At 41.4% G+C, this 26,962-nt stretch overlaps 2 protein-coding genes across 2 annotated transcripts; one reads left to right on the top strand and one right to left on the bottom strand.

Annotated features, from left to right (window-relative positions):
- The first annotated feature begins 300 nt into the window (after positions 1 to 300).
- On the top strand, positions 301 to 7,159 carry LOC146580387 (leucine-rich repeat LGI family member 2-like). Its single transcript, XM_085267122.1, has 8 exons — positions 301 to 735; positions 978 to 1,049; positions 1,839 to 1,910; positions 3,843 to 3,914; positions 3,995 to 4,066; positions 4,168 to 4,337; positions 4,494 to 4,658; positions 4,964 to 7,159. The coding sequence occupies exons 1-8, from the start codon at positions 473 to 475 to the stop codon at positions 5,779 to 5,781; spliced, it is 1,704 nt and encodes a 567-aa protein (XP_085123248.1). The 5' UTR covers positions 301 to 472; the 3' UTR covers positions 5,782 to 7,159.
- Positions 7,160 to 10,168: 3,009 nt separating this feature from the next.
- On the bottom strand, positions 10,169 to 11,709 carry LOC146580386 (uncharacterized). Its single transcript, XM_085268057.1, has 3 exons — positions 11,378 to 11,709; positions 10,971 to 11,253; positions 10,169 to 10,837 (listed from the first exon to the last, which is right to left on the bottom strand). Exons 1-3 carry the CDS (start codon positions 11,707 to 11,709, stop codon positions 10,169 to 10,171), a joined length of 1,284 nt encoding a protein of 427 aa, XP_085124183.1.
- Positions 11,710 to 26,962: the final 15,253 nt, after the last annotated feature.

Below are 26,962 nucleotides of genomic sequence, written 5' to 3'. Positions count from 1 at the left end.
TTATATAACATCCTACGTGTGAGTCAAATGGTTTGACTTCGTGTTATTCAGACTGAGCAGCCAGCTGTGTTTAAATACTGCCAGAAATAACACAAAGAACATTCAAATTACGTGTAAACTGGCAACAAAATGCACTTGGGGATAAACATGACGCTCGAAATTAATTTCTGAAATCTATAATTAGCGTGCTTGTTTGGAGATAATAATACACCACAGCTCCATAAACTACACCTATCTTCAAAAAAATAAAAAGGCAAGCGACGCTGACCACATATGAAACGTTGGGGCAAAAACAGATCAGCTCAGAAGAGACGTGGTGGTCACAAGCTGACTAATAACGTCTAATCAATTCCCGCGTGTGGCTGTTTAACCAACAGTTACCAGACTGGAGCGCTGACTTAATAAATATTTAAAGTGGACGGAGGGGAGTCGCAGCTGATTTGCTGATGTCAGGGAGCCAGTGCAGCATTTCATGGTGCAGGGTGGAAACGCGCGCTGCCATCTGCCTCGATCCGTGCTCTCTGCAACCCTCACACATGAAAGCCCGACAGGAAAGATGCCGCCAGCTCTCAACATTTGGGCATTGTTCCTCGTGTCGCTGTGCTGCCTGTGTCAGCCGGGTCATTTAAAAAAGCCTTTCCGATGCCCTTCAACATGCAGCTGCTCCAAGGAGTCCATCATCTGCGTCGGGTCCTCCTATATCCCAAGAATGACCCCCAACGAAATCACTTCTTTGTGAGTAGATGGCCTGCACTGTAAAGATATATGTTTTAAATGGAACAGTACGTTTTCCGCAGTGCATACATGCAATATATGCTCGAGCCACAGCCTCAAGTATGATTCTATAGCTGTGCGCATTTTATAACACCCTATAAAATAAGAGCTGATCGCAAAAAGCAATGCAGTGTTTTTCTCCCTGTTTCCTCGCCGATCACTTTTCAGCATTTTACTTTCTCCTGCTTGCTCCTTGTTTTTAGGAGTATCGTGAATGGGACTTTCAGCGAGGTCAAAGAGGCGATGTTTTCCCACATACCATCTCTCCAGCTATTGTAAGGATACTTTGCCAGCCTTTGATACTTCTAAAATGATTTGATTGGTTGACATTTTTAAGTAAAGGTTCTTATCGGGCAGATTTCAAATTAGTTACTTTTAGTACATAAAGCATCAGTTTCAAATGTTGGGCATTAAAATGGCAGATGCATCATTATGTGAGGCCAATAATGGAGTCACGACGGTCATTATACATAAAGCATTGGTTATAGCAGCACGAATCAAATGAGGCATTTATGCTTCTGTAGCACATGGGGTATTACTTTAGTGGAGATAAAGTAATGATTTATAAAGACTGTTTGGTGCATGGTTAAGCTTTTTAGTAGCCGGGGCTTTTCAAATGGTGCACACCTGGAAATAAATAATGGAAACCCAAATCTGAGCTTTTAGTGCTGCCCAGTACCTACAGTGTGCTCAACCATCAGTCTGCTTTGTTACAACACAAGTGACAGCTGTGATGTCAGCCTAAACAAAGGCGTGGCACTAGCCAAAGTCATCATACACAATAATTCTCAGCTGAATACTTTATTTGGTAAGATGTAGGGTGGTTTTTTTTTCAGTAAAACATTGAATTCAAATGACAAGAGGCCATAAAATATGATAATATAATAACTAATTTAACTCAATTTTGTTTGGACATTGCTTTAATAATTGTGCTTACAGCATTTGGCTCTGCTTTTGGAAGCTGAAACATTTTAATCTGTTCTATGTTTTAGAGAAAAGCCTGAAGCGTTGCATTTCTGCAGTTGGCTGCACTGTAATTGATTGTATGCTTATTTTTTTTGCAGGCTTCTGAATTCCAATTCCCTGACAACTGTAAGAGATGATGCATTCTCAGGGCTACCACATCTGGAGTACCTGTGAGTTTCTTTCTTTGTTTGTTTTTTAATGAAAGTAGTTTAAAGAAAATAACTGAATATTCAGTTCTCTACATCAGTTTGGTGAAAATAGACTTGCGAGGTTGTTTTAATGGGAACGAAGCTTTTCTGTTGGATGCTGGCATTTTTCCAGTGGGGTAGGCAGTTGTTGGTTACACGCCCTCTAGTGGTTCCAGTACAACTAGAAAACAATCTTTGTTTCTCTTTTCATTCATCACACCAAAGTACACCAGCTTCTTTACTGGGTACACCCCCCCCTCCCAAAAGATGCTCTATTGGACTGAGACCTCGTGATTGTGGAGGCCATTTGAGAACTGTGAACTTATTGTCACGTTCAAGAAACCAGTTTGAGATCATTTGAGTTTTGTGACATGGCGAATTAGCCTACTGGAAGCAGCCTTCAGAAGATGGTACACTGTAGTCAAAAAGGGATGCACATGGTCAGCAACAATACTCAGGTAGGCTGTGATGTTTAGATGATGTGGCCCAAAGTGTGCCGAGAAAATATCCTGAACCATTAACATAAGGCAGGATGGAACCATGTTTTCATCTGCTTGCACATTCTGATCCTAGTATCCAAATGTTAAAGAGAAGGTGAGACTTATCAGACCAGGCATCGTTTTTCCAGTCTTCTGCTGTCCATTTTTGGTGAGCCCCTGTCATTGTAGCCTCAGTTTCCCGTTCCTCTCAGCTGACAGAGCGGCACTAGGTGTGGTCTTCTGCAGTTGTCCGCTTCAAGGTTCAGCAACTTGTGTGTTCAGAGATGGTCTTCCGCACACATCGGTTTAACCTGTTGTTATTAGAGTTTCTATTGCCTTCCTATCAACATTAAGTAGTCTAGCCATTCTCCTCTGACCTTTGGCAGCAAAAAGGCATTTCTACCCAGAGAACCCCTGCTCATCCCAGCAGATCAGCAGTTTCTGAAATACTCCACAACCATGCTACATTCAAATCCCCTTTCTTCCCATTTTGATGCTCAGTTTGATTTTCGGAAAGTCGCCTTGACCATGTCTATGTGCATAAATGTATTGAGTAGCTGCCATATGATAGTGGAACAAGTGTACCTAAAACGTTACTGGTGAGTCTATATGCACATATTCCAAAGTCTTGCAAATAACAAAATAAACAAAGCCTTTCACTGAACCATTGCCCCAGAATAAATACATGTGACTGTAGCATCAAGTCATTGCTATTTAACAGAAACATCAAATACAAGGGTAGCTATGATCACAATCAGCTCTTACACAACTTTTACAAACATTATGGTATAAATTGACTCTGGAAAGCTCACCAGATTCAGTACAATGTCAGAAATATTCTTTCTGAAACTGAAATAGCAAGAATATAGAAAGTGCGCTCAACATCCCCCCAACAGGCCTCGTTATATATTGTCTTGTATGTTTTCAAATTGTTTGATTATTGTAAAAAAAGAAAATATGTACATTATATAAAGTGTGTGTAGCTGCTTTTTTGAACCTTCTTTTAATTGGTAGCTGTAGCTAGGGAGGCAGAGCAGCTCCAGTCTGCATGCCAAATATTCTTGGGCAAGATACTCAAGTTCCTCTCGGTTGTATCCATCAGTGTCAGTGTTTGATAGAAAACACATCAATAGAATATGCACAGAAAAAAGTCCTGGTCTGAATTAGACAGGTTTCAAGGATTTCAAGTGCTCAGGTAGAATAGAAAAGTGCTGTACAAGAACCAGTCCACTTACCATTTGGTTTACTAGCTGTAGCTGCCATCACCAGTGTGTGAATGTGTGTGTGAATGGGTGGATGACTGGATATGTAAAGCGCTTTGGGGTCCTTAGGGACTAGTAAAGCGCTATATAAATACAGGCCATTTACCATTTAGCTGGCAAAATGTTGAAATTGATCAAAATATACTTTTCTTTTTCTTCTTGTTGATCCACAGATTCATTGAGAGTAACAAACTAGAGACTACATCAAAATATGCCTTCAGAGGACTCAGGGACCTGACTCACTTGTATGTTCCAGTGACTGAAAATACAACTGATGCATGATTTAATGATGTCTCTTTTCATAATCAACTGCATTTGTTTCCAGGTCTTTGGCAAACAATAACATTAAAGCCTTGCCCAGGGACCTCTTCATTGACCTTGACTCCCTTATAGAGCTGTGAGTTTGTACATAGTAATAGGTAAATAGCATACTGTGTAATTCTTGCAGTCTGTCTTTCTCCCTGTTCAGCTGTGAAATACAATATTCTCTTTCTGCAGGGACCTGCGAGGCAATGCCTTTGAATGTGAATGCAGAGCCAAGTGGCTTATGACGTGGTTAAAGAACACCAATGCCACAGTGTCAGATGTTGTGTGTGCTGGACCAGAGGACATGAAGGGCAAGCGCCTCAATGATATGACTAGCCTGCAGAATGAGTGTGTCTCCACAGGTGAGAAACACCTGAGCCAGCTGCCCTTCTCTCATGTCCAGCTGAGATCAGGATGAGAGAACTCAGCAGAGTCATTCTAAGAAGTGTAGAGGGCATTCATTTAACGTGGCTTTGTTGGTTTGTGTAAAATACATTTCCCAATGTTCCTTTCCACAGATTTCATCCTTCATCAGTCTGTTGCCTCAGAATCGTTGTCTGTTGACACATTCAGCTATAAGAATGATGTCTACGTGGCCATTTCTGCTCCCAGCACAGAGAGCTGTATGATTTTCCAGTGGGACCACATAGAAATGAACTTCAGGACTTATGATAACATCACAGGTAAAGTTTGATTTCGCCTTCTGCAGGAAATGTGTCCTAACTTACGACATAACTGGAAACCCCTCTTGATCCTGCAGCGCAACCTTCTAACCGTTTAAGTCCTTGCAGGCTGTGTCGACCCAACGTGTAGTTACATCTCTCAAGAGGTGCATGTCAGGTTACGTGGAAGGTTAGGTGAAGGGTTAAAGGGCGTTTCCAGTGACACTGTAAGTTAGGAAGTCTAAATCACACATTAGGCTAACAAACACTCCCAGAATGCTTCCAGTTTCATTCTCACGCGATTCATGTGTTTCTCTGCCCTTTAGGTCAGTCCATTGTGGGGTGCAAATCTGTCATCATCGAAAATGAGGTGTTTGTCATTGTGGCTCAGCTGTTTGGTGGTTCCCACATTTACAAGTTTGATGACGACCAAAGCAGGTTCAATAAGTTCCAGGATATCGAGGTGTCCAAGATCTCTAAGCCCAATGATATTGAGGCCTTCCAGATTGGCTCTGATTGGTTCTTTGTGATTGCTGACAGCTCAAAAGCCGGCCTCTCCACCCTCTACAAGTGGAATGATAATGGCTTTTATTCGTACCAGTCACTGCACGAGTGGTACCGCGACACGGATGTAGAGTTTCTCGACTTGGATGGGAAAGCTCACCTTATTCTAGCGAGCCGCTCACAGGTTCCAGTGATCTACCAGTGGAGCCGGAGCAACCAGAAGTTCATCCTGCAGGGTGAGATCCCCAACATGGAGGATGTAGTGGTTGTGAAACACTTCCGGATCAAGGAAGAGCTCTACCTGGCTATGACGCGGTATATCGGTGATTCCAAAGTTCTGCGTTGGGGCACCAAACAGTTTGCTGAGATCCAAGCTTTGCCCTCTCGAGGCTCCATGATTCTCCAGCCATTCTCTTTCAAGGAACGTTACTATCTGGCTCTGGGAAGCGACTACACCTTCTCACAGATCTACCTGTGGGACGAGGACAACAAAATCTTTGACCGCTTTAAGGAGGTGTACATCCAAGCTCCACGCTCTTTCACCGTGGTATCTACCGACCGCAGGGACTTTATTTTTTCCTCGAGTTTCAAGGGAAACACGCAGATCTTTGAGCACATCATCATCGACCTGAGCTTGTGAGGGGCTGTGCCTTATTGTCCCTTCTGAAATCAAATGTCTTCCACTTGAAAGACAAATTCAAGAAGGAAACAAAAGAGAAAGGACCTTATAAACTGTTAAATATCCACACCTTCATAGTTTTCACTCACAAAGTAGAGCAGGGTCAAGATGTACCGTGACTATTTCTGAATGGCCTTGCACTCATGGATCCTCAGACTTTCTGAAGTACTACCCTTTCATAACTACTACTATTCTCTTAAAAATACCACTGAAGTTTATGACGGGTTAAAAAAGAGACATTTAATTGAATCTATTTGGATTTCTCTTTTTTTTGTTTAATATCTTTCTCTCAGTAGTTTTATGCAGCTAAAAATACATCAGGACCTGAATGAACGTAACAAATTTAATCTGATTTGTGGTGACTGATGATGGATTGATTGATTTTTGCCACCTACCTGTATCCTCATACCCTGTGGTAACGTACAGTACCTTGCCTTATCAACACTGGGGTCTTTTGTTTGATGGTTACACAGCGCCTCCTTCTGGCCGTGATGAAGTACCACACCCCTCTGCTCTTTCCATTACAGGGAATGTCTAGAAAGCACAAACCTTTAATTAACTTAGCTGAGATCATAGAGTGTAGCTGTTTGTTGGAAGGTGTCTTTGTAGATGCTGTAGATTATAATGCATACAGTAGGAAGCAGTGGTTTGTTGTTACAGTTAGTAAAATATCCAGGACTTGACCTTATACAAATTCATTAACGGAGAATCAGAATCGTGTTTATTGGCCAAGTATATGTGCAGACACATACAGGGAAACACAACAGAGAATCGCCATTTAGATACAGCTTCTAGATCTGCTGTAATATAAGTACAGAGAAACTTTATCAGTATTGCAAAGGAGCTGTGTTTAGATGATGTCAGGGAAAATAAATCTCCTGATATGTTTAAAAAAACAGTTTTGCCCAATTAACAATTTTTTTTTTACTAACATCTGAAGTCAGAAGAATCAGAGGCCAAATTTGTATGACCACAAGGAAGGAAAATAAATGTACATGTAAATATATCTTCAAGCTTTCAAATTTTTATTCTGCTTTTGGAAATGCTGAATGTTGACAAGCTCCAAAATGTACATAAACCAAGGATTGTAATGTCACCACCTGTTTGAATGGACCTTTGCACTTACAAAACTCAAATGTTACTGCAGCCTGCAAGTGCATGACATTCAAAAAAGGGTGTTTGCCAAATTCTTTTTAGATAAACCTAACAAAGACTAAAAGTGCTTCTAGGTTAACAATATGCAAGCGTTAAAAATTCTTTTGTATGATTTTGTTTAAGCCTAATGAATGTTCCTCTTAAAAATATGATGTAATGTCAAAATAAATCTGTGAAAACATGACTTCTGAATGTGTTTTGTGTTGACTGATAATCAGGATTATGGTTATAATTAGAGTTTTTTTTGTGTCACTGTAGTGATTAATCCCTGACACTGATCATTAAAAATAAAACTTCCCTTCTTTCCCTGAAAAAACCCCCCAAAACAGATTATGATTGTAAAGTTGCACAAAGAAATTAGAAACAGTACTGTCTGGTGTTTGAATGGTCACAGATCCAAAAGTGTAAAACCTGATAATGTGCAGTCCGTATGCAATCTGACCAGCACTAAAATCTCACCATTATATTCTGCCGTTCACATGTCAGTATTTCAGACACTCAAACACTTAAACACCTCAAACCCACTGTCAAATATGCTGGTTCAAGTGTGGCGATTTGAGCTTCTTCTGCAGACACAAGCAATAAAGCACCTTGCAGTCAACGAACTCCTCTGTATGCCAAAGATTTTTAGAGTCAAATGTGAGGCTGTCTGTCTGACAGATAAAGCTTCTTCTAAATTAGGCCATGCAGCAGGATAATGACCCCAAGCTCAGCAGCAAATCTACAGCATGGAAGTCCAGACCTCAACCTGACTGAAATGCTGTGTATAAAGGAATGCTTGCAAATATCATTGATTTGAATTTATTGCTGCTAACTGCTGGTTCTGTAAACTACTCAATCATAGAATGATTACGATATCAAACTAAAACAAATGCCTGAATCCTAAATTGTGGATATCCTGTTGTGATGATCTAAAATGTAACACTAAATGTGATTAAAACACGAATGATCTGGACTCCTGGGCTGAACGACCGTGAGGATCACCAGCCCGAGGAAAACACAAAATACACATGACTCTGTGACAAAGACAATTCATTCTTGAATGAAGACGTTGATCAGACACATTTAAAATGCAGCCAATTGTGTTTATTATTAAGCTTTTGGGGAAATAGAAGGGGGGGGGGGGGTTAAAGTAGAGGGTAAAAGAAAGGGATAGAAAGGAGGAAAGAGCTAGAGGAGAGAAAACCCCAACAATCCCCTCTGAGCAAGCACTAGGTGCGACAGTGGATAGGAAAAACTCCTTTAAAGGAAGAAACCTATGACAGAACCAGGCTCTAGAGGGGGCAGTCAACTGTCGGGACTTGTTGGGGGGTGAGGGTGAAAAGAGAGGGAGAGGGGGGAGGGAGATGGGACAGGTGTTCGGAGTTCAAGGGAGCTAGGGGAGGGAGAGGTGTCAAGGTGTCAGGAGAGAGGGAGAGGGCAGGAGAGGGGAGGTCAAAATTACGATGGAACAGAGGTGGAGGAAGACGAGGTGACATCAGCAGTGGAAAAAGTAGAAAGAGAAGAAAAAGCAGGAGTGTCCTTCCTCCAGAAAAAGCGGAAGCGTTTCTTCTTCTTTTCCAGGAGCTTTTCCACGAGAACCTTTTTCTCTAGGATCAGGGTTCTCAGCTGATCGATTGTTTCGGTATTCTCCTTCTCAAGTCTCCTGCATGTTTTCTCCACTTCTTCTAATTCGGCTTGTTTGTCTTTGAGCCTTCCTTTCAACTCTTTAGATGTTGCCTCCTACATTACCTTTGCCTCCTGCATCTCTGTATAACGCTCTTGTAATTTGTTGTGTCTTCTAACTGCTGACTTTTCCTCTCGGTTTCTTGAAGTTTGCACTGCAGGTCTTCATTTGTTTTCTCGAGCTGCTGCTTTAGCAGCTGCACCTCAGTGTTTTTGCGCTTCAAGGTGTTTGAAAGTTCCTTGAGTTCGGTGTTTTTTGTCAGCATGTCATTGAGCTGACTCTGCATTGCTGAGCACTGTTTTTGCAGTTTCTCCTTCTCTCCTTCCATCTCAGTTGCTTTGTAGTTCATTTTCTTGTAAAGTTCTTGCAGCTTTTGGTTTTCTCTCTCAAAGTCCAGGAGTAAACGTTTGTCTTCTTTCTGCTTTATGTCCTGTTGTTCTTTCTCTTGAAGCAGCTCTTGATATTTCTGCTTGTGCACTGCAGTTTTATCAAGTTTTACTTCAAGGACTCTGCATTTTTTGTCCATGCTTTGGAGTTGGCACCGCATTTCTCTCTGGTTTATTTCCAGTTGTTCTTTTTCTTGAAGAATCAGGTCATTTCTTTGCAGTGCTTTATCAAGCTTTGTTTTCAGCTCGCTTTCAAGCTTGCTTTCTTTCTGTTGTTGCTTTTTCTCTTGAAGCAGTGCTTTGTATTTTATCCCCAAGTTTTGGAGTTCTATGTCCTGCCGTTTCTTCTCTTGGAGGATTTCTGTATTTTTTAGCAGAGCTTCATCAAGCTTTAATTGCAGCTCCTGATCCTTTTTGTCCTTCTCATTTTTCTTCTGCTGGAGGATTTCTTTGAGTTTTTCTATTGCTTTATCAAGCTTTGCTTTGAGCTCAAAGTTCCTTCCACGCACGTCTAGGAGTTCCATTTCTTTCTCCTTCTGAATATCTTCCTTTTCAAGAAGCTGGCTGAACAATTTATCTACTTCAGCAGTCTCTCTCATTTTCTTCTCTGAGGAAGATAATCTCCTTTCGTTGCTTACAGTTTTTCTCAAATGCTAAAACACATGTCACAAACGTTACCACCAGGTCCCCCAATGTCCAAACACAACACCCTTCTCTAAAGCTACATAAACACAACCACACCTTCCCACTGCAAAACTCAAACTCCCACACCAAGAGAGCAGCTCGAAGCTGTCAAAACTGTAAACACTATACACAGCATTACACACTACAGCAAAACAATTGAAAACACAATGCTCAATTTGTGAGAAGGTTCTTTGGTTCATAACTGCCAATGCATATTTTTATAAACTGTACAGTAACGGATCGTTATAGAACCCTGCAGAGGATTAGGCATTTAGATTTGTGAGTTTCACATGAAGACTATAAATCTATAAAAACATCCTGCATGTACGTACACTACTGTAACACAACTCAATGCAAAAACAGAATCTATCGCACACAACAGTACTCTCGGAAACATGATCAGGGTGTGAAGTCTTTTTTTATTGTCTACACGGTCATTTTACAGTATTACACACAGTCACTGTGCGGCATCATGTCGCCGAGCTGCATTGGGCCACATCACCTCATCCACATCACAGGCTATATTGTCCCTTGCTAGGCACCGCGGGAAAAAAGCCCTGGAATGGCGAATCCATCCCTGGAAGGCCTCCACTGGGATGTCAGCACAGGCCAGCTCCATTGCCCGTACGAGGTTCTCTCTTGTGTATGGCTGTCTGTCATACACCTTCCATCTCCATGATGAGAAGAACTCCTCTATAGGGTTCAGGAAAGGGGAGTAGGGTGGCAGACAGACGTTTAAAAAGTGGTCACTGTTGGTGGTGAACCACTCTCTGATTTGGTGTGTCTTGTGGAAGCGGACGTTGTCCCAAATGATCACATACATGTGATGTGCTAGCCTAGGATGGTGTTGTTGACGGTCCAGGAGGATGTCTTTTAGCTCCTCTAGGAAGGTGAGGAGACGTTGGGTGTTGTAAGACCCAAGGACAGCATACCGGTGGACAAGCCCCTCCGTACCCATAGCTGCACAAAGAGTAATATTACCCCCCCGTTGGCCAGGAACCTCAGTGATGGCTCTCTGGCCAATGATGTTACGGCCTCTTCGCCTTCGTTTCTGGAGGTTGAAGCCAGCCTCATCCAGGAAGAGGTACTCATGGGGTCTGGCCATCGCGTCCAACTGCATTATCCTCTGTGAACATGGGAAAGCGTACAGGTGTTCAGAACGGTCAATCAGGTAGCACAGTATTGTCCAGAAGTAATGTAGGCTACTAAGCAACACAGTATGTCCACTAACTGTACTGTGGACATGGATGTATACGTACTTGCACATACTCGTAACGTTGTCCTATGTGTCGCGCAGAGTTGCGCTCAAAGGGAACCCTGTAGACCTGTTTCATCCTCATCTGTTGGCGCCGGAGAACTCGGTCTATTGTGGACACGCTGACAGCATCAATGTTCTCAAAGTTTACATTATCTGCAATGACTTTGTCTCTGATCTCTCGGAGTCTAATGCAGTTGTTCTCACGGACCATATCTGCAATGAGGGTTTCTTGTGCCGCTGTGAATATGGCAACCCTCCCACCTCTATGTGGCATTCTTTCAGCTCTAAAGAAAGAAACATGTGTTGTCAATTGACTGATTTATATGTAAAACTACATGTAAGGTAACAGACCACTTTCACAGGCCTGTAAAACTGTAGTGTGACAAAGAAAGCAATAGCGTACTATACCTGTTGTGTTGTCTAAATGCCTTGATAATGGTGGCCACGGTGGACCTACTCAGGTTTGGATGTACTCTTCGTCCCGCTTCAGCCATTGTCATGCCATGGACAATGGCATGATCAATTACTGTTGCTCGCATATCATCTGTTATGATGGTGCGAGGTTGTCTTCTTCTCCCACCTGGACCTTCTCCTCTCTCTTGTTGGCCTCCTTGTCTTCCTCCTCTACTCCGAACTCCTCTTCTTCTTAGGCCTTCACCTCTTCCTCCTCTGATCTCATCCCCTCTTCCTCTTTGGCCTGCAGCTCTTCTCCTTCCGCACGCTCGAATGCCTTCATCCATTGTGATTGTTTGGCATCTTCACCAAACTATGCTTTCATAGGTGGGGTCACATCATTAGCAACAGGTGTCTTCAATTTTGAGTCGTTGTGTGTAGTGACTGACGCCAGGTGTGTTCCCTGTGTTCACAGATTGGTGACTGTGGCAAGCATTTTGCATCACATGGGCTTTCATTTGAGAATATGAGCAGAGTTGTTTTGCAACATGTGTTTTGGCAAGGAAAAATGTGTTTAGATTTATGAGTACAGAGGGTTGTGTTTTGTGAATTGTGTCTTCATGTGACATGTGTTTATGGTACTGGTATATGGTGGCTACATTTAGTAAATGTGTTTAGACTACTGGTCATTTGGGTTACAGGATTGGCTTTTGTGTTTTAACATTTGAGGAAAACTGTAAAAAAACTCTCTGCCTGGGCCGGGTGTTGTTTGTTGTGCTGTCTCAGAGTGACGCTGAAAAACTAGTTCATGCATTTATTACTTCCAGGCTGGACTACTGTAATTCATTATTATCAGGATGTCCAAAAAACTCCCTGAAAAGCCTTCAGCTAATCCAAAATGCTGCAGCAAGAGTCCTGACAGGGACTAGAAAGAGAGAGCATATTTCTCCTGTTTTGGCTTCCCTTCATTGGCTTCCTGTTAAATCCAGAATTGAATTCAAAATCCTGCTCCTCACATACAAGGTGAGGAATAATCAGGCCCCATCTTATCTTAATGACCTTGTAGTACCATATCACCCTATTAGAGCGCTCCGCTCTTGCTCTGCAGGCCTACTTGTTGTTCCTAGAGTATTTAAAAGTAGAATGGGAGGGAGAGCCTTCAGTTTTCAGGCCCCTCTTCTGTGGAACCAGCTTCCAGTTTGGATTCAGGAGACAGACACTATCTCTACTTTTAAGATTAGGCTTAAAACTTTCCTTTTTGCTAAAGCATATAGTTAGGGCTGGACCAGGTGACCCTGAATCCTCCCTTAGTTATGCTGCAATAGATGTAGTCTGCCGGGGGATTCCCATGATGCATTGAGTTTTTCCTTTCCAGTCACCTTTCTCACTCACTATGTATTAATAGACCTCTCTGCATTGAATCATATCTGTTATTAACCTCTGTCTCTCTTCCACAGCATGTCTTTATCCTGTCTTCCTTCTCTCACCCCAACCGGTCGCAGCAGATGGCCGCCCCTCCCTGAGCCTGGTTCTGCCGGAGGTTTCTTCCTGTTAAAAGGGAGTTTTTCCTTCCCACTGTCGCCAAAGTGCTTGCTCATAGGGGGTCATATGATTGTTGGGTTTTTCTCTGTATCTATGAAGCGCCTTGAGGCGACTTTTGTTGTGATTTGGCGCTATATAAATAAAATTGAATTGAATTGTTGTGCTTGTTCATGAGATTTTCCTCATGCATTTCTTCCAAGCACATCTTCTGAACTTGAATATTGTCTTCTTGAGCCAGAATAGAAGAGCTGGGCTTTACTTTTTCTTTTCTTGCGTGTTTTTTCAGAGACATGTTGGAAAGTGTAAAAAGTGTCACGATTCTGGAAGCCAAACTGGTTGTCACATGACATCACCCCCCCCCCCCCCCCCCCCCCCATGACTTATGATGTGTTGCTAACATTTTGGTTGTTGTGATGATTCAAATTTGTTCAGTAAACTTCATCAAATGAACATGTGTTGACATAAGCATATATTTGGATCTCATATCTTCTCATTAAATGTAGCTAATGTCCAATAAACTGAACTCTGGGACTTACCTAACACTAATATTTCACATATTACTTCAACCTACTAATTTAATTAAAGGGTTTTGTATTAAATTATAACGGAATAAAAAACCCACAATGCACATGTGCAAATAACAGTAGCCAGCTGCTGCCACAAGAGGGTGATGAATTAAAGGTTCACAGAGAGATCTCTTTACTTTGGGACATTTAAACAATGTGTATTATTACATTTGATTAAACAAGCACTGCTTTTCCTCCAGGCTTCTAAAACTCTTTCAAAGTTTCTTCTTTTCAGTCGTTTTCAGTCCAGTCCTTGTACCAAAAAGTTATCTCATGAAACTGGATGAATGGAGGACAAAAGAAGATGTTTCAGACCTAAACCCCCACTATCTACACCAGCTGAATAGCATCTGAAAATCACATCTTTAACAGACAGACAAAGTCCAGCAAAGTCTCCACACAGGACCTGAGAGATGCATCTGAACCTTCAGTTCACTCCAAGATCACACATGTGCAGGAGAACTGAGTGCTGCTGTCAGATTTAAAAGTGCTTTAAACATGATGATACTGTCTTTGTTAAACAGCAGAATAGGTTTATAAAGTATCATTAACTAAAAGTGGTGAAATAAATATCTCTAAATCTACTAAATGTAGACTTTTAAATTTCGGACAGTTTAGTATTACAGCTGCTGATTAAACAATAGAGACAGATGTGTAGTAAAACTTTTATTTAGTGTTTCAAGTCAAAAACAAACAGAGCAGAGATACAGAGAAAGTCTTTTGATGAAAAAAGAAGATACTGAACGTTGAGTTTCCCCTAATCATGTGTGTGCAGCTGGGTGAATGAGGCTGTGTCGAGTGTTCAGACTGAGTAGAAATGCACTGTGCTTCTCCATTTACATCCTTTAGATCCAATCTTGACTCTTTTGCCCACTAAAATAATAAATCAGTACTTTTTTCTGTATGTAATATAATCTAAAGCATCCACAGTAACATTTTCCACCATACGACTGCACTCTAAGGTCAGCACGGTGGTGCAGTGGTTGGTACTGTTGCCTCACAGCAAGAAGGTCGTGCATGTGAATCTGCTGGCTGCTGTTTGCATGTTGTGTTCTCTGAGGGTGCTCCGGCTCCCTCTCACAGTCCAACAACTCGCTTTTTTAGGTTAATTGTTGATTCTTTTGGGAAATACAATCATCTATTGGGAATGTGATCATGAGTGGTGAACTGTATAGTGTGTACCCTGAGTTTTACCTTGTAAAAGCTGGGATAGTCTTCAAGCCATCTCAAGCAACCCTTAAGTGCTTAAGAGGAAGGAAGAAGGAAAGGAAGGAAGGATAACTACAGTTTATGATCTCAGCTGTGATTATTAAAGGTTTGTGCTTTCTAGACATTCCCTGTATTAGAAAGCGCAGAGGGGTGTGATACTTCATCACGGCCAGAGGGAGGCACTGTGGAACCATCAAACAAAAGACCCCAGTGCTGATAAGGCAACATGCTGTCCATTACCACCAGGTATGAGGACACAAGGTAGGTGGCAAACTCATCTGATCCATCCTCAGTCGCCCCAAATGAGAGTAAATGTGTTACTTTCCTTCAAGTCCTGTCATATTATTTTGTATCCACAAAACTATTAGAACAAAAATATTAGAAATAAATTAAAAAGATAAATCCAAATAGATGAATAGATCTTTTTCTTTCTTTTTTTTTACCTTCATGAATATTTTCAGGAGAACAGAAGTGGTACTTATATAATGGTAGTGCCCATTGCCTGAGATCCTATGATTGTAAGGTTACTGAGAAATATTTTTATTTACACGGTTGTGGCACTGATTCAGTCTTTAGCACTACGGTCACCCCGGTGTGTCGGCCACAACACCATTTAAGGCCAAACTGTCTCAGAGTATAGAAGAAGAAACTCGAGGTTTGTTCTGAGGCCGTTTATTCTTTCACAGTTTAAATCCTGTGGCTGTAATCACATGTGTGTGTGTTTTTCTTTATCCTTCACGCACACATCACATCCCACAGGAATCACTGCACCCCCACTGGACCAACACGCTCATCCGACACTAAAACTGCCCACCTTACTAGTTGGATGACATCGTTGTGCTGGCTCAAACTAACAGAAGGTTAAATGCTAAATGAACAGCATATAAACTGGTATATAAACTTATAAACATCTGTATAAGAACAGAATAGACTTGTCCCATGATGTTTGGGGGCTTTTATACACTCATTATCCTTTCTATTTAGCCCTCAGTTTGTCTCTGCTCCTGGTCACGTTACTCCTCGTGTGTGCGACTGTTTAATTTAGCCATTTGTGTTCAGGTCTCTTAGCTCCTATAATACAACTGTTCATATTCCAAGCCAGCCTGCAAGTCCTTGCATTTGGTCAGTCCCAGCACCCGTACCTGCTCCCAGGGAGAGAATGGCCAGCCGTCAACATGAGCACTAGTACCAGCATCCAGAGCAGACTGCTAGTCCTGCTCTGGATGAGCCAGAAGTCTGCCTGAGCCAGAAGTCTGCACTAAGCAGGCACCTGCCAAGCCGCCCAAGGTGTCCCATCACCTCCGCCGTTCCCCAGTGGAGCATTGCTGGCCATGTGGTCGGCCTCCTGAACTGCTGGATTTTTTTTTTTTTTTAATAAAAGGGCCAGGTTATTTTTTCTGGTTTTACCTCAATGCCAGGTGATGAGGATAATGAGCTATATAGTTAAGCTCCCTTCAGTGCTGCTGGACTAAAAGCAGAGGCTTATTCTTGTCTGAATCTGTGATTTGTATGTAAACTTAAACCACATGTCTGTGTAGTTTGTTAAGTAGCATTAGTAAAAGACATTCAAATTATTATAATTGCCTAGTTTTACAAATTTTGAAACTCACAAAGAAAGACGACAGCTGTGGCTCATTACTGAATTGGCCATGTGCAAACCTGAATGATGATAAGTATTAATAAACAAATGAGACACTGTTGGAACACAATGTTCTACTCAGAGTAAATTGTAAACTTTTACAAACAGTTAGGTTTGTTGGAAGGTGTCTTTGTAGATGCTGTAGATTATAATGCATATCTGTGCAGACCAATGACTGGTGCTGATGCTTGCAAAGAGCTGAAGTTGTGTTACCACCATACTGCCGTGTTTCTGCCCTGGATACAGTTTCCACACAAAAAAGTAATATCCACGCTCTAGACTGCACCGCTGTTTTCCTTCTTTGGCATGAACTGAAATTAGCAGATTGTAGTACAAGTACAAGTAGAACCGATGAGAATCAATAGGCAAGCAGACTAACAATTCCAAGGAATTGAACTACTGGGAACCGGATCTCTACAAGAAGCGGTGGAAGAAATGCAGAGTGATCTCTACAGCACACAAACAGTTTGTGTGTTTGATTATGTTTGTTGAGCAGTTTGAAACGCATGTCGTGTCTCATTTCTGGGAGAAGATAAGCAAACCCGAAATGTAAGTTTCAAACATTATTAAACAGCTGAAGGTTCAAATCACACAGCACTATGGATCTCCCTCTGTCAGACCAAAGAATTTTGTTTCTGCGAAACTCCAGGTAAACTGTCATGTGCCTTTTACTGAAGAGTGGCTTCCATCTGGCCACTCAACCATACACGCCTGATTGGTGGAGAGCTGCAGAAGTCATTGTCCTTCTTAAAGGTTCTCCATTCTCCACACAGCAATGCTGGAGCTTTGTCAGAGTGGCATCGGGTTATTGGTCACGTCCATGACTATGGCTCTTCTACCCCTGATCACTCAGATTGGCTGGGCAGTCAACTCTAGGAAGAGTCCTGGTGGTTCCAAACGTCTTCCATCTATAGATGATGGAGGCCACTTAGGGCTGGGTATCGTCACTGATTTCTAGAATCGATTAAATTCCGATTTACAAGGTCCCGAATCGATTCGATCCACGATTCGAATCGATTCAATTTGATTCAATTAGATTTGAATCTGGGAAATTTTGACAGTCAGAAATATAATTCAGATCAGTACATTTACATATTTTTGTATCTATAAAAAGGAAGCTGACAAATGCAAGACTTTATCAAATGTGTTAGCGTCACAGCAGATGCCTTTGTGTCAAAGCACCTCAAGATAAAACACAGAAAAACATGAAGGTGGTTTTCCTGGCCTGGGATTTTATAAAAATATTCTGCAGTACATCAAAAATGAAAGAAAACTATTAATCAACTTATAAACATTACCTCTGAAGTTACAGCGGTTTTATTAGAGACACAGCTAAGCGTTTTGCATTTTGCATAATTTGTTGAGTATTGAACGGCAGAAATTAGGTTTTCTTTTCAGAAGTATGTAAAAGGAAAATAAAACAGCGGCCGACAGCGCTGTAAACAACGGTAGACTTGTGCGTAACAAGCAAGCGAATAATGCAGAAAATAGATTTTTAGACAGGAAACTGTTCTTGAAGTAGAGAGAGAGAGAGAGAGAGAGAGAGATTTTATCATGCACTCAGAAAAATAAAGTTGCCAACTGGAACCAAAAGCGGTTCTTTAGACTGATGCCATAGAAGAACATTTTGTGGTGCCACAAAGAACCTTTCAAACAATGGTTCTTTGAAGAACCATTTCTTTCAGTGGTTCATTGAAGAACCTTTAATGGTGCCCCAAAGAACAATCAAGAAATGGTTCTTTGGGGCACCATTAAAGGTTCTTCAAAGAACCTTTTTTAAAATGGTTCTTTGAAGAACTAGTTTTAAAAAGGTCTTTCAAATGGTTCTTTAAAGACCCATCTTAAAGAACCCTTTTCTGAGTGGTTCTTTAAAGAACCATTTTAAATCTTTGATGGTTGGAGCAAGAATAATCTCTCCTATTTCTCGAACCAAAAGATAAAGCTGACAAAACTTGTTACCCTTTTCAATCCTGGAGCCTATGAGGAAAGGCAGAGTCCTAAATAATGTCCATTTCTCAACAGCAGTTCCAGAGATATTTCCATCCAGTGCTACCTTCTCAGGTATTAGAGCAGGTTTGGAGGTGCAGTCATTCTGTCCAAAACTAAAATTCCTTATGTTGTCATTAACCTCTTGGATAGTAACGGTTTTGTCATTGAGCAAAGCTTTTAAAACAGACTTCAAAACAAGAGGAATGACCCCCTCAAGAAAATCATGCATTACATCAGGTGGGAATGCATTTGTGGTATCAAAATATGACAGCTTGTTGAAGGCACATGGGCCAGTTACACCATACACTGACCTACAGTGGGGGTCATCCTCAACACATTGCAGATGGTATGCATGAACAGTCTTTGTCCTAAGAATACAATCTCCCTCACTAATGATCTTAGACAGGTCCTCGTAATGACACATACAAAACCTGCATATTCTACCATTACTGAATGAGCAGCTAAAACCGGCAAGTGTGTGAGAGGTTAGGTTGTCTGCAGATATTGCAGCCAGACCACCTTTGATGCAGTACTGTCTGTCTTCAAATTTTAATCGTAATCCACGTTCTTGCAAAACCTGTAGGTCACAAATTAATGGTTCTAATATTTTCTCAAATCCATATGTTTTCACCAATCTATGTTTGACAAGTATCAACAGATGAATATGTCTTAAAACAGATCTGTCTTTTGGTGGAATATTTCCCAAAGTAAAATAAAATGCAGACACTTTATGTAGAAGTGTCTTTGATCCTATTGGATTAGCAACTTCAAATTCATCAGTGTACAACTGAATTCTCAAATGTGGGTTGTCTGTGTTAAAAAAATTCACTTTCTTTGTAAATTTTCCCATCACTAAAATCTGTAAAGGTTTCAGGAGCACGGGGATCTGGCCTAAAATTTTGTCTTAAAATGTTAGGATCATTACATATTAATTCTAAGACTTTTAGAAGTGGAATATACTAGGGCTGCTCAATTAATCGAATTTTAATCACGATTACGATCTGGGCTTTCAACGATCATTAAAAATGACTGAGCCGATTATTAGCCCCTCCCTCATGCTTTACTCTCGCGCTGCTCCGTGTGGCAAATCCAGCGCACCTCTCTGCATTTCGAACACGTGTCACAACAATTAAGACAGGGCCCGAGGGAAGCTCGGAAAGCTAAGCAGAAGTTATTTGGAGAGGAGAGTGACTGCCGTTGGTTGAAAAGAGAGGTAAAAAAAAACTTCAGTGGTGTTGCAAACTATTTTATATTATTTTTTAAAATCATTATTCAATACATTGTTATTGTTAACCCTTTAAATCCCTGTAGAACCGGAACCGCGTAAGCTAGCGCAATAATTTGTTTTGCATATGAAACTGGAGGAGTTGTACTTACATCTTATGCCATCAGCTTGTCCTCGGTCACGGTTTCCTTCCACATATAGCTTTGCAAAAGTTCAAGTTCAAGTTCAACTTTATTGTCACTTCAACCATATACAGTTTAAAAATACACAGTGAGGCGAAACAACGTTCCTCCAGGAACCAAGGTGCTACAAGACAAGTTAGTGCAAAAAAAAAAAAAAAAAAAAATATATCTAGTAATAATATTGTGCAAAAGAGCATTTACAGGTTGGTGTGTGCGATGGTTTGGTGGTGTAGGTCAGTGTGTTTGCGCTTGTGTTGGTTAGTCAGTCCAGTCTCAATGTTTTGAGGTATTTGAGTTAAGCTGAGTGATAATGTTAGTGTATGTGTGTGTGTGCGTGTTTATCAGTCAGTCCCTTTTTGCTGAGGAGACGGATGGCTTGTGGAAAAAACCTGTTGCACAGTCTGGATGTGCGTGCCCGAATGCTTCGGTACCTTTTTCCAGAAGGCAGGAGTGTAAAGAGTGTGTGAGAGGGGTGTGTCCAATCAGCCACAATGCTGGTGGCTTTGCGAATGCAGCGTGTGGTGTAGATGTCCTCAATAGAGGGTAGAGAGACCCCGATGATCTTCTCTGCTGTTCCCACTATCCGCTGTAGGGTCTTGCGGTCTGATATGGCACAGCTCCCAAACCAGACAGTGATGCAGCCGCTCAGGATGCTCTCAATAGTTCCTCTATAGAAGGTGGTCAGGATCGGTGGTGGAAGCCGGGCCTTTCTCAGTCTTCTCAGAAAGAAGAGACGCTGTTGGGCTTTCTTGTGCAGGGAGCTGGTGTTGAGGGACCAGCCGAGGTCCTTCTCCAGGTGTACGCCCAGGAATTTGGTGCTGTCAACGATCTCCACAGAGGAGCCGTTGATGCTCAGCGGTGAGTGGTCGCCTCGTGTCCTCCTAAAGTCAACAACCATCTCTTTTGTCTTGTCAACATTCAGAGACAGGTTGTTGTCCTTACACCAGTCCGTTAGTCTCTGCACTTCCTCTCTGTACGCTGACTCGTCGTTCTTGCTAATGAGACCCACCACGGTCGTGTCATCAGCGAATTTAATGATGTGATTTGAACTGTGTGTTGCTACACAGTCATGAGTCAGCAGTGTGAACAGCAGAGGACTGAGCACACAGCCTTGTGGGGCCCCAGTGCTCAGTGTGGTGGTGCTGGAGGTGCAGTTCCCAATCCGTACTGACTGAGGCCTTCCGGTCAGAAAGTCCAGGATCCAGTTGCAGAGGGAGGTGTTCAGGCCTAACAGGCTCAGCTTTCCGATCAGTTGTTGGGGGATGATCGTGTTAAATGCTGAGCTGAAATCTATGTACAGCATTCGGACGTGTGAGTCCTTCTTGTCCAAGTGTGTCAGGGCAAGATGGAGTGCAGTGGAGATGGCGTCGTCCGTTGAGCGGTTATGGCGGTATGCAAATTGCATTGGGTCCAGTGAGGGGGGCAGCAGGGTCTTGATGTGTCTCATGACGAGCCGTTCGAAGCACTTCATGATGGTGGGTGTAAGTGCGATAGGGCGGTAGTCATTGAGACAGGACACAGAAGACTTCTTGGGCACGGGGACGATGGTGGTGGCCTTGAAGCACGTGGGGACAACGGCACTGCTCAGAGAGATGTTGAAGATGTCGGTGAGAACATTTGCCAGCTGATCAGCACATTCTCTGAGCACTCTGCCTGGGATGTTGTCTGGTCCAGCAGCTTTACGTGGACTCTGCGTAGAGTTTTCCTCACCTCAGCTGTAGTGAGACACAGGACCTGGTCGTTCGGAGGAGGGGTGGTCTTCCTCGCCGCCACGTCGTTCTGCCTGTCGAACCGAGCATAGAAGTTGTTAAGCACATCTGGGAGGGAGCCGTCACTGTCACAGGCAGGTGGTGTCGTCCTGTAGTTAGCGATGGCTTGTAAGCCCTGCCACATGCGTCGTGTGTCGCCGCTGTCCTTGAAGTGGTTGTGGATTCTCTGGGTGTGTGTGCGCTTCGCCTCTCTGATGGCCCGAGAAAGTTCAGCCCTCGCTCTTCTAAGCGCCACCTTATCTCCCTCTTTGAAGGCAGAGTCTCGGGTCCTTAGAAGTGCACGCACTTCCGCAGTAATCCACGGTTTCTGGTTGGGTCGTGAGATGATGATCTTGGAGACAGTGACGTCATCGGTGCACTTGTTGATATAGCTGGACACTGATGATGTGTACTCCTCCAAGTCAGTGAAGTCGCCGTAAGTTGCAGCCTCTCTAAACATGTTCCAGTCAGTGCTCTCAAAACAGTCCTGAAGAGCAGAGATGGCTCCTGCTGGCCAGGTTTTCACCTGCTTCAGAACCGGTTTTGATCGCCTGATGAGTGGTCTGTATGCTGGAATTAGCATAACAGAGATGTGGTCTGAGTAGCCGAGGTGGGGGCGGGGCTCTGCCCGATATAATTGCATAAAAAGCGCTTGCAGGAACAAGAACATAATATTCCAGAAACACGTTTTGCCGATCCGATCAGCTGTTCGTAACACTTCCCACAGTGAAACAGACGTCAGCGTGAACTATCGTATGTCCGCCATTTCCTGCCCGAAACCGGAAGTGACATCATTTTCACGGAAAATGTAGTTTTTTACTTGTAGGCCTTAAAAGCCTATACTGGTTGTGTGGTTTTTCCCATATTACCAACATGCCAATTTGTTTGTTGTGATTTATTATCAGCCAGACTCATATTTGCTTTAAATGACAAATTTATTTAAGACGGAGTGATTTATGTAAGTCTGGGATGGTACGTATTAACGGCCGCTCATAGATCCTACCTGCCGGATCTTCTGTTCATTGATATTGCTGTTATGACTGATGAAGCCGAGCTGGTGAGTTTCTGTGTTAACTAAGTAACGTGTTAAAGCTATAAATATGACTATTACTAAACTGTACTGTCATTAATAGTGTTGCTTTTTTAATGTTGTATGGTTGTTTTATTTTGTGTCTTTCAGTTGATTACCTGGCTTCTGTAAAGGCACGGTTACTGTACTGGTGTTAGTTTATGCTTGTGCAATAAAATTTATAAAAGGCAGCAATCAGATGTCCGAGCCTGAGTACGACACAGTTTCATCAGTTAAAACACACCCTTACGGTGGGAGTTTACTAAATTAAAGGTAGTTAGCTTAGTAAAAACCGTACAATGAGTCATCCAAACATCGTCCAGTATAAGGAATCTTTTGAAGAGGGTGGCTGCCTGTATATTGTGATGGACTACTGCGAGGGTGGAGACCTATTCAAAAATATCAACTCTCAGAAAGGGGTGCTGTTCTCAGAAGCACAAATCCTAGATTGGTTTGTGCAGATCTGCCTTGCGCTCAAGCATGTACACGATCGAAAAATTCTCCACAGAGACATAAAATCACAGAACATCTTTTTGACAAAAGATGGAACAGTTCAGCTTGGAGACTTTGGAATTGCAAGGGTGCTGAACAGCACTGTAGAACTGGCAAGAACATGCATAGGAACACCATATTACCTGTCACCAGAGATCTGTGAAAATAAACCATACAATAACAAAAGTGATATTTGGGCCCTAGGGTGTGTTCTGTATGAAATGTGACTATTACTAAACTGTACTGTCATTAATAGTGTTGCTTTTTTAATGTTGTATGGTTGTTTTATTTTGTGTCTTTCAGTTGACTACCTGGCTTCTGTAAAGGCACGGTTACTGTACTGGTGTTAGTTTATGCTTGTGCAATAAAATTTATAAAAGGCAGCAATCAGATGTCCGAGCCTGAGTACGACACAGTTTCATCAGTTAAAACACACCCTTACGGTGGGAGTTTGCTAAATTAAAGGTAGTTAACTTAGTAAAAAACCGTACACTGGTATTTTTATAAGTCATGTTTGACTTTTCTGAATAGTTTCTGGGATGCTTAGAACTCGAATTGCACTGCTGGAAATAGTTTATTTTGATGCACCTGCTGTTTTCTTTGCAAATTTGCATCATAGGATTGTTTTTTCGTTTTTCCTGCAGTATATAAAAATTGCTGTATCTCCAAAATAAAACTATGAAGACACTCAAAATAAATTTCCTGTTGTTGTAAACTATTTTTTGCAACTTTTTTGTATTTAAAGTTTTGAGGGATAAACCTCTTAAATTTCTCGAAGTAGAAATATATGTAAAAAACAAAACTAAAACAATTTTCAATTTTTTTGTAGTTTATTGCACTTTTTTGCAATTAATGTAGTTACTATGGACTTAATGCATACATGTTATTAAAATATGGGATATAACAGTTGTATAGCAACTTGAAATGCTCCCACAAATGGCACTACAACATGTAAAAAAATAATATAAGCTCTGGCGGACTTGGTTCTATAGTAGGTCTTAAAGGGTTAAATAAATATCGTCAAATAATCGAGATCTCAATTTCAGTGAAAATAATCGTAATTATCATTTTTGCCATAATCGAGCAGCCCTAGAATATACTGAAAAGTGTCCTGTTTCCCAGTAAAAGGATCTATCCCCAGGATACATTCAACAGCTTCAATCAGGTTTAATTTCTCAACACAGTATCTGTCTAGTTGATATGTGTTGCTGACTGCACTGAAGCAATGTTCTACCAAACTACTGTCATCAATATAATGAAAACTTGATATATCAAAATTAAGAGTCTGCAAACATTTAGTAAATATCTCCCTATAGTTTTCAATAAAAGACTTGGAAAGTGACTCTACTTCACTAAGAACAAATGTTTGAACTTTTCTATTTACAATACTTTTCTCTTGAAGATTCAAGGAAAACAATGCCAGTTGTTTTCTCACAGTCTCTGCAAAGTTCTCTATAAGTTCACACAGAGCTCGTTCAGATGATTCAACAGTTTCCTGGATGACAGGGTCACAGTCTGGGGCAGACTCTAATCCATGTTTCTGATATTTATGTTTCTTCCTTATGTGATTTTTCAAAGATTTCACAGACAAAAACTTTCTGGGACAGTCTTCTAGTCCGCAGACAATGAAGAATCCACATTCACTTAAATGGTATATCTGTTGACGTTTCAGCAGTTTTTCATATGTTGGTTTTCTTGTGGAGCATCGTGGACACTGATATGGCATATCCATAGAAATGCTCACCTACAAAGACCTGTTGATAATCTGCCAATTCATTTTCTCCAAGCCAAAGAGATACTTCTCCCACAGTCCACTGCTGAGCCACGATCTGCTAAAACAAAACAAAATGCACATTACATTGTTTTACTCTGTGACATCAAAAACGTATTTATTTATTTTTTGTTCATTCATTTTCCAAGCCGCTTTATCGTCATAAGGATCGGAGGGGTGCTGGAGCCTATGCCAGCTGTTTTTTTTAGGTGGGGTAGACCCTGGACAGGTTGCCAGTCCATGGCAGGGCTGTCATTCAGATATGTATGTCTTTGGATTGTGGGTGGAAACCCACACAGAAACAGGGAGAACATGCAAACTCCACACAAAAAGGCACCTGGTTGACCCCGGGAATTGAACAGAGTCTTTCTAGCTGTGAGGAAACAGCGCTAACCACTATACCACCGTTTATTCTAACTTTTAAGCCTTCTTCGGATAAATGTTGATTATTTTATGCTTTGGATTATCTGGTCTTGTTAGTATAATGACCTCTTCTTTGCCTAATGTATGATGTTTGATAAATGAAATGTACAATTTCTTTTTAACTATATTACAAAAGGACATCTATCTTGGTAACATCAAATGACCGGAGCATAATTTGTCAACTACTCTGAAAATAAGTTATACATATATATATGTGTATAATATTCTCAAAAGTAATGCCTTAAAGCAGAAAATAGTAATACTTTATTAAAATTTAGAGCTAAAGTACAGTATCTGAATCAGTCTAATATCCCCCAAATGGATTGTTAATTTATAAATTCACCATATTCATAAACGTCTTAATAATAAATTCTATATTCTGTTACCACATTATTTGTGATCAGTGGGTTTGCAGGATGGATGGTGGGGGTCCTTAGGCTTTGGCCCCCAGCCCTGCCACCAGAATATTTTTAAGCAAGTGTTTCTAACTTTTATTTGAATATTCAGTATCCCACCATCTGCTCTTAAGGGTAATCACCAGGTAACCCCCCCCAAACACACACGCACACAAACAAAACACCCAGTATAATTCACACCCTCATTAAAGTGAATAAATATTTATGCAATTTTACACCATCAAACTCAGATAGCTAAGGATGAAGAACCATTTGTAATAGCTAAAGAACCATCTACAAAGTAAAAAGGTTCTTTGACGTATGATGGTTCTTTAAAGAACCATGAAGACATCTGAAGAACCATAATTTTTCTGAGAGTGGTGGAAGCAAAACAGTAAAAGTCAGAGGAAATTCATGACAATGTTTATTTGAAGCGCAGTTTGGATCTTCTTTTGCTGCTGGTTTGGTCAATATTGTTTGGAGAGAGACAAAACTAACATCTTTAGAATCAGAGCAAAAAGGGCGTGAACACAAAACGTGGACCCGCCGACAGATCAGAATCAGCCAGCTGTCAGCTTTCACCCCCGACCATGTCCGTGCCATCAGGTGAGAAAGGCGACATCTCACTGATTCTGATCCGTCGGTGGGTGCGCGCTGTGTGTTTACGTCTTTGTGCAGAAACCGTGTACCTGCTCTCATTTACTGTCTTAGCTGTTTGGTGGTTGTTGAAATTTTGTGAGGTTTCACCTGAGATTCTGGCATTTTGGGCAAAATAAATTTATATTAAAAAATCGATTCAGGATTTTAATGAATCGATTTGACGTTATCCAAGCCAGAATCGAACCCACCCCTGAGGCCACTGTGCTCCCTGGGACCTTTCCAACTTCATAGGCAAAATGCATAATTGACATACTGATCTACTGTGTCCATTTCACTCTTTGTCTCTCCATAGCGTGGAAAGGACACTCATGCAGAAGTTGCAGTAGTCTACACTAACAGCAGAGGGAGATATTTTTTTAAGCCAAAGTGAAAATAATAATAGTTAATGGATAATAATAATAAGTGTTTAAACAGACATTTCTAATACATTTGCATATATATAAATATTGGCTGTCTAGCTTAATCGTTTCTGATGATTAAGGACCTTGAAATGTAGGTTTTTTGTTTACTACTGACTTCTTGGCTTTAAAAAGAGAGGCACATTATATACATCGTACAGCAATAAATTCTCCAGCTTTTGGGCAAATAAAGCGACCCTGAAAAAGATTAGAGAATGAATGGATGGTATGTTATTATTTCAGTGACAACATTCAGGTTTTGTTATGATGATTATTGGCCTTTGACACCATG

Source organism: Mchenga conophoros, linkage group LG3 (assembly GCF_057382185.1).
Source record: "Mchenga conophoros isolate Kocher_MC1m ecotype Shallow Benthic linkage group LG3, M_conophoros_male_GT1.1, whole genome shotgun sequence".
Lineage (NCBI taxonomy): Eukaryota > Metazoa > Chordata > Actinopteri > Cichliformes > Cichlidae > Mchenga > Mchenga conophoros.
The sequence above is the reverse complement of the archived record's forward strand: the minus strand, read 5'-3'. Positions and strand labels throughout refer to the sequence as shown.

Excerpts from the sequence above, each read along its gene's own strand:
- LOC146580387 (XM_085267122.1), top strand. The coding sequence starts at position 473 with ATGGTGCAGGGTGGAAACGCGCGCTGCCATCTGCCTCGATCCGTGCTC. Across the intron at positions 3,915-3,994 it reads CTCAGGGACCTGACTCACTT|GTCTTTGGCAAACAATAACA; the intron begins GTATGTTCCAGT and ends ATTTGTTTCCAG. Across the intron at positions 4,067-4,167 it reads CTTGACTCCCTTATAGAGCT|GGACCTGCGAGGCAATGCCT; the intron begins GTGAGTTTGTAC and ends CTCTTTCTGCAG.
- LOC146580386 (XM_085268057.1), bottom strand. The coding sequence starts at position 11,709 with ATGGATGAAGGCATTCGAGCGTGCGGAAGGAGAAGAGCTGCAGGCCAA. Across the intron at positions 11,254-11,377 it reads GCATTTAGACAACACAACAG|AGCTGAAAGAATGCCACATA; the intron begins GTATAGTACGCT and ends TTCTTTCTTTAG. Across the intron at positions 10,838-10,970 it reads AACGTTACGAGTATGTGCAA|AGGATAATGCAGTTGGACGC; the intron begins GTACGTATACAT and ends CCATGTTCACAG.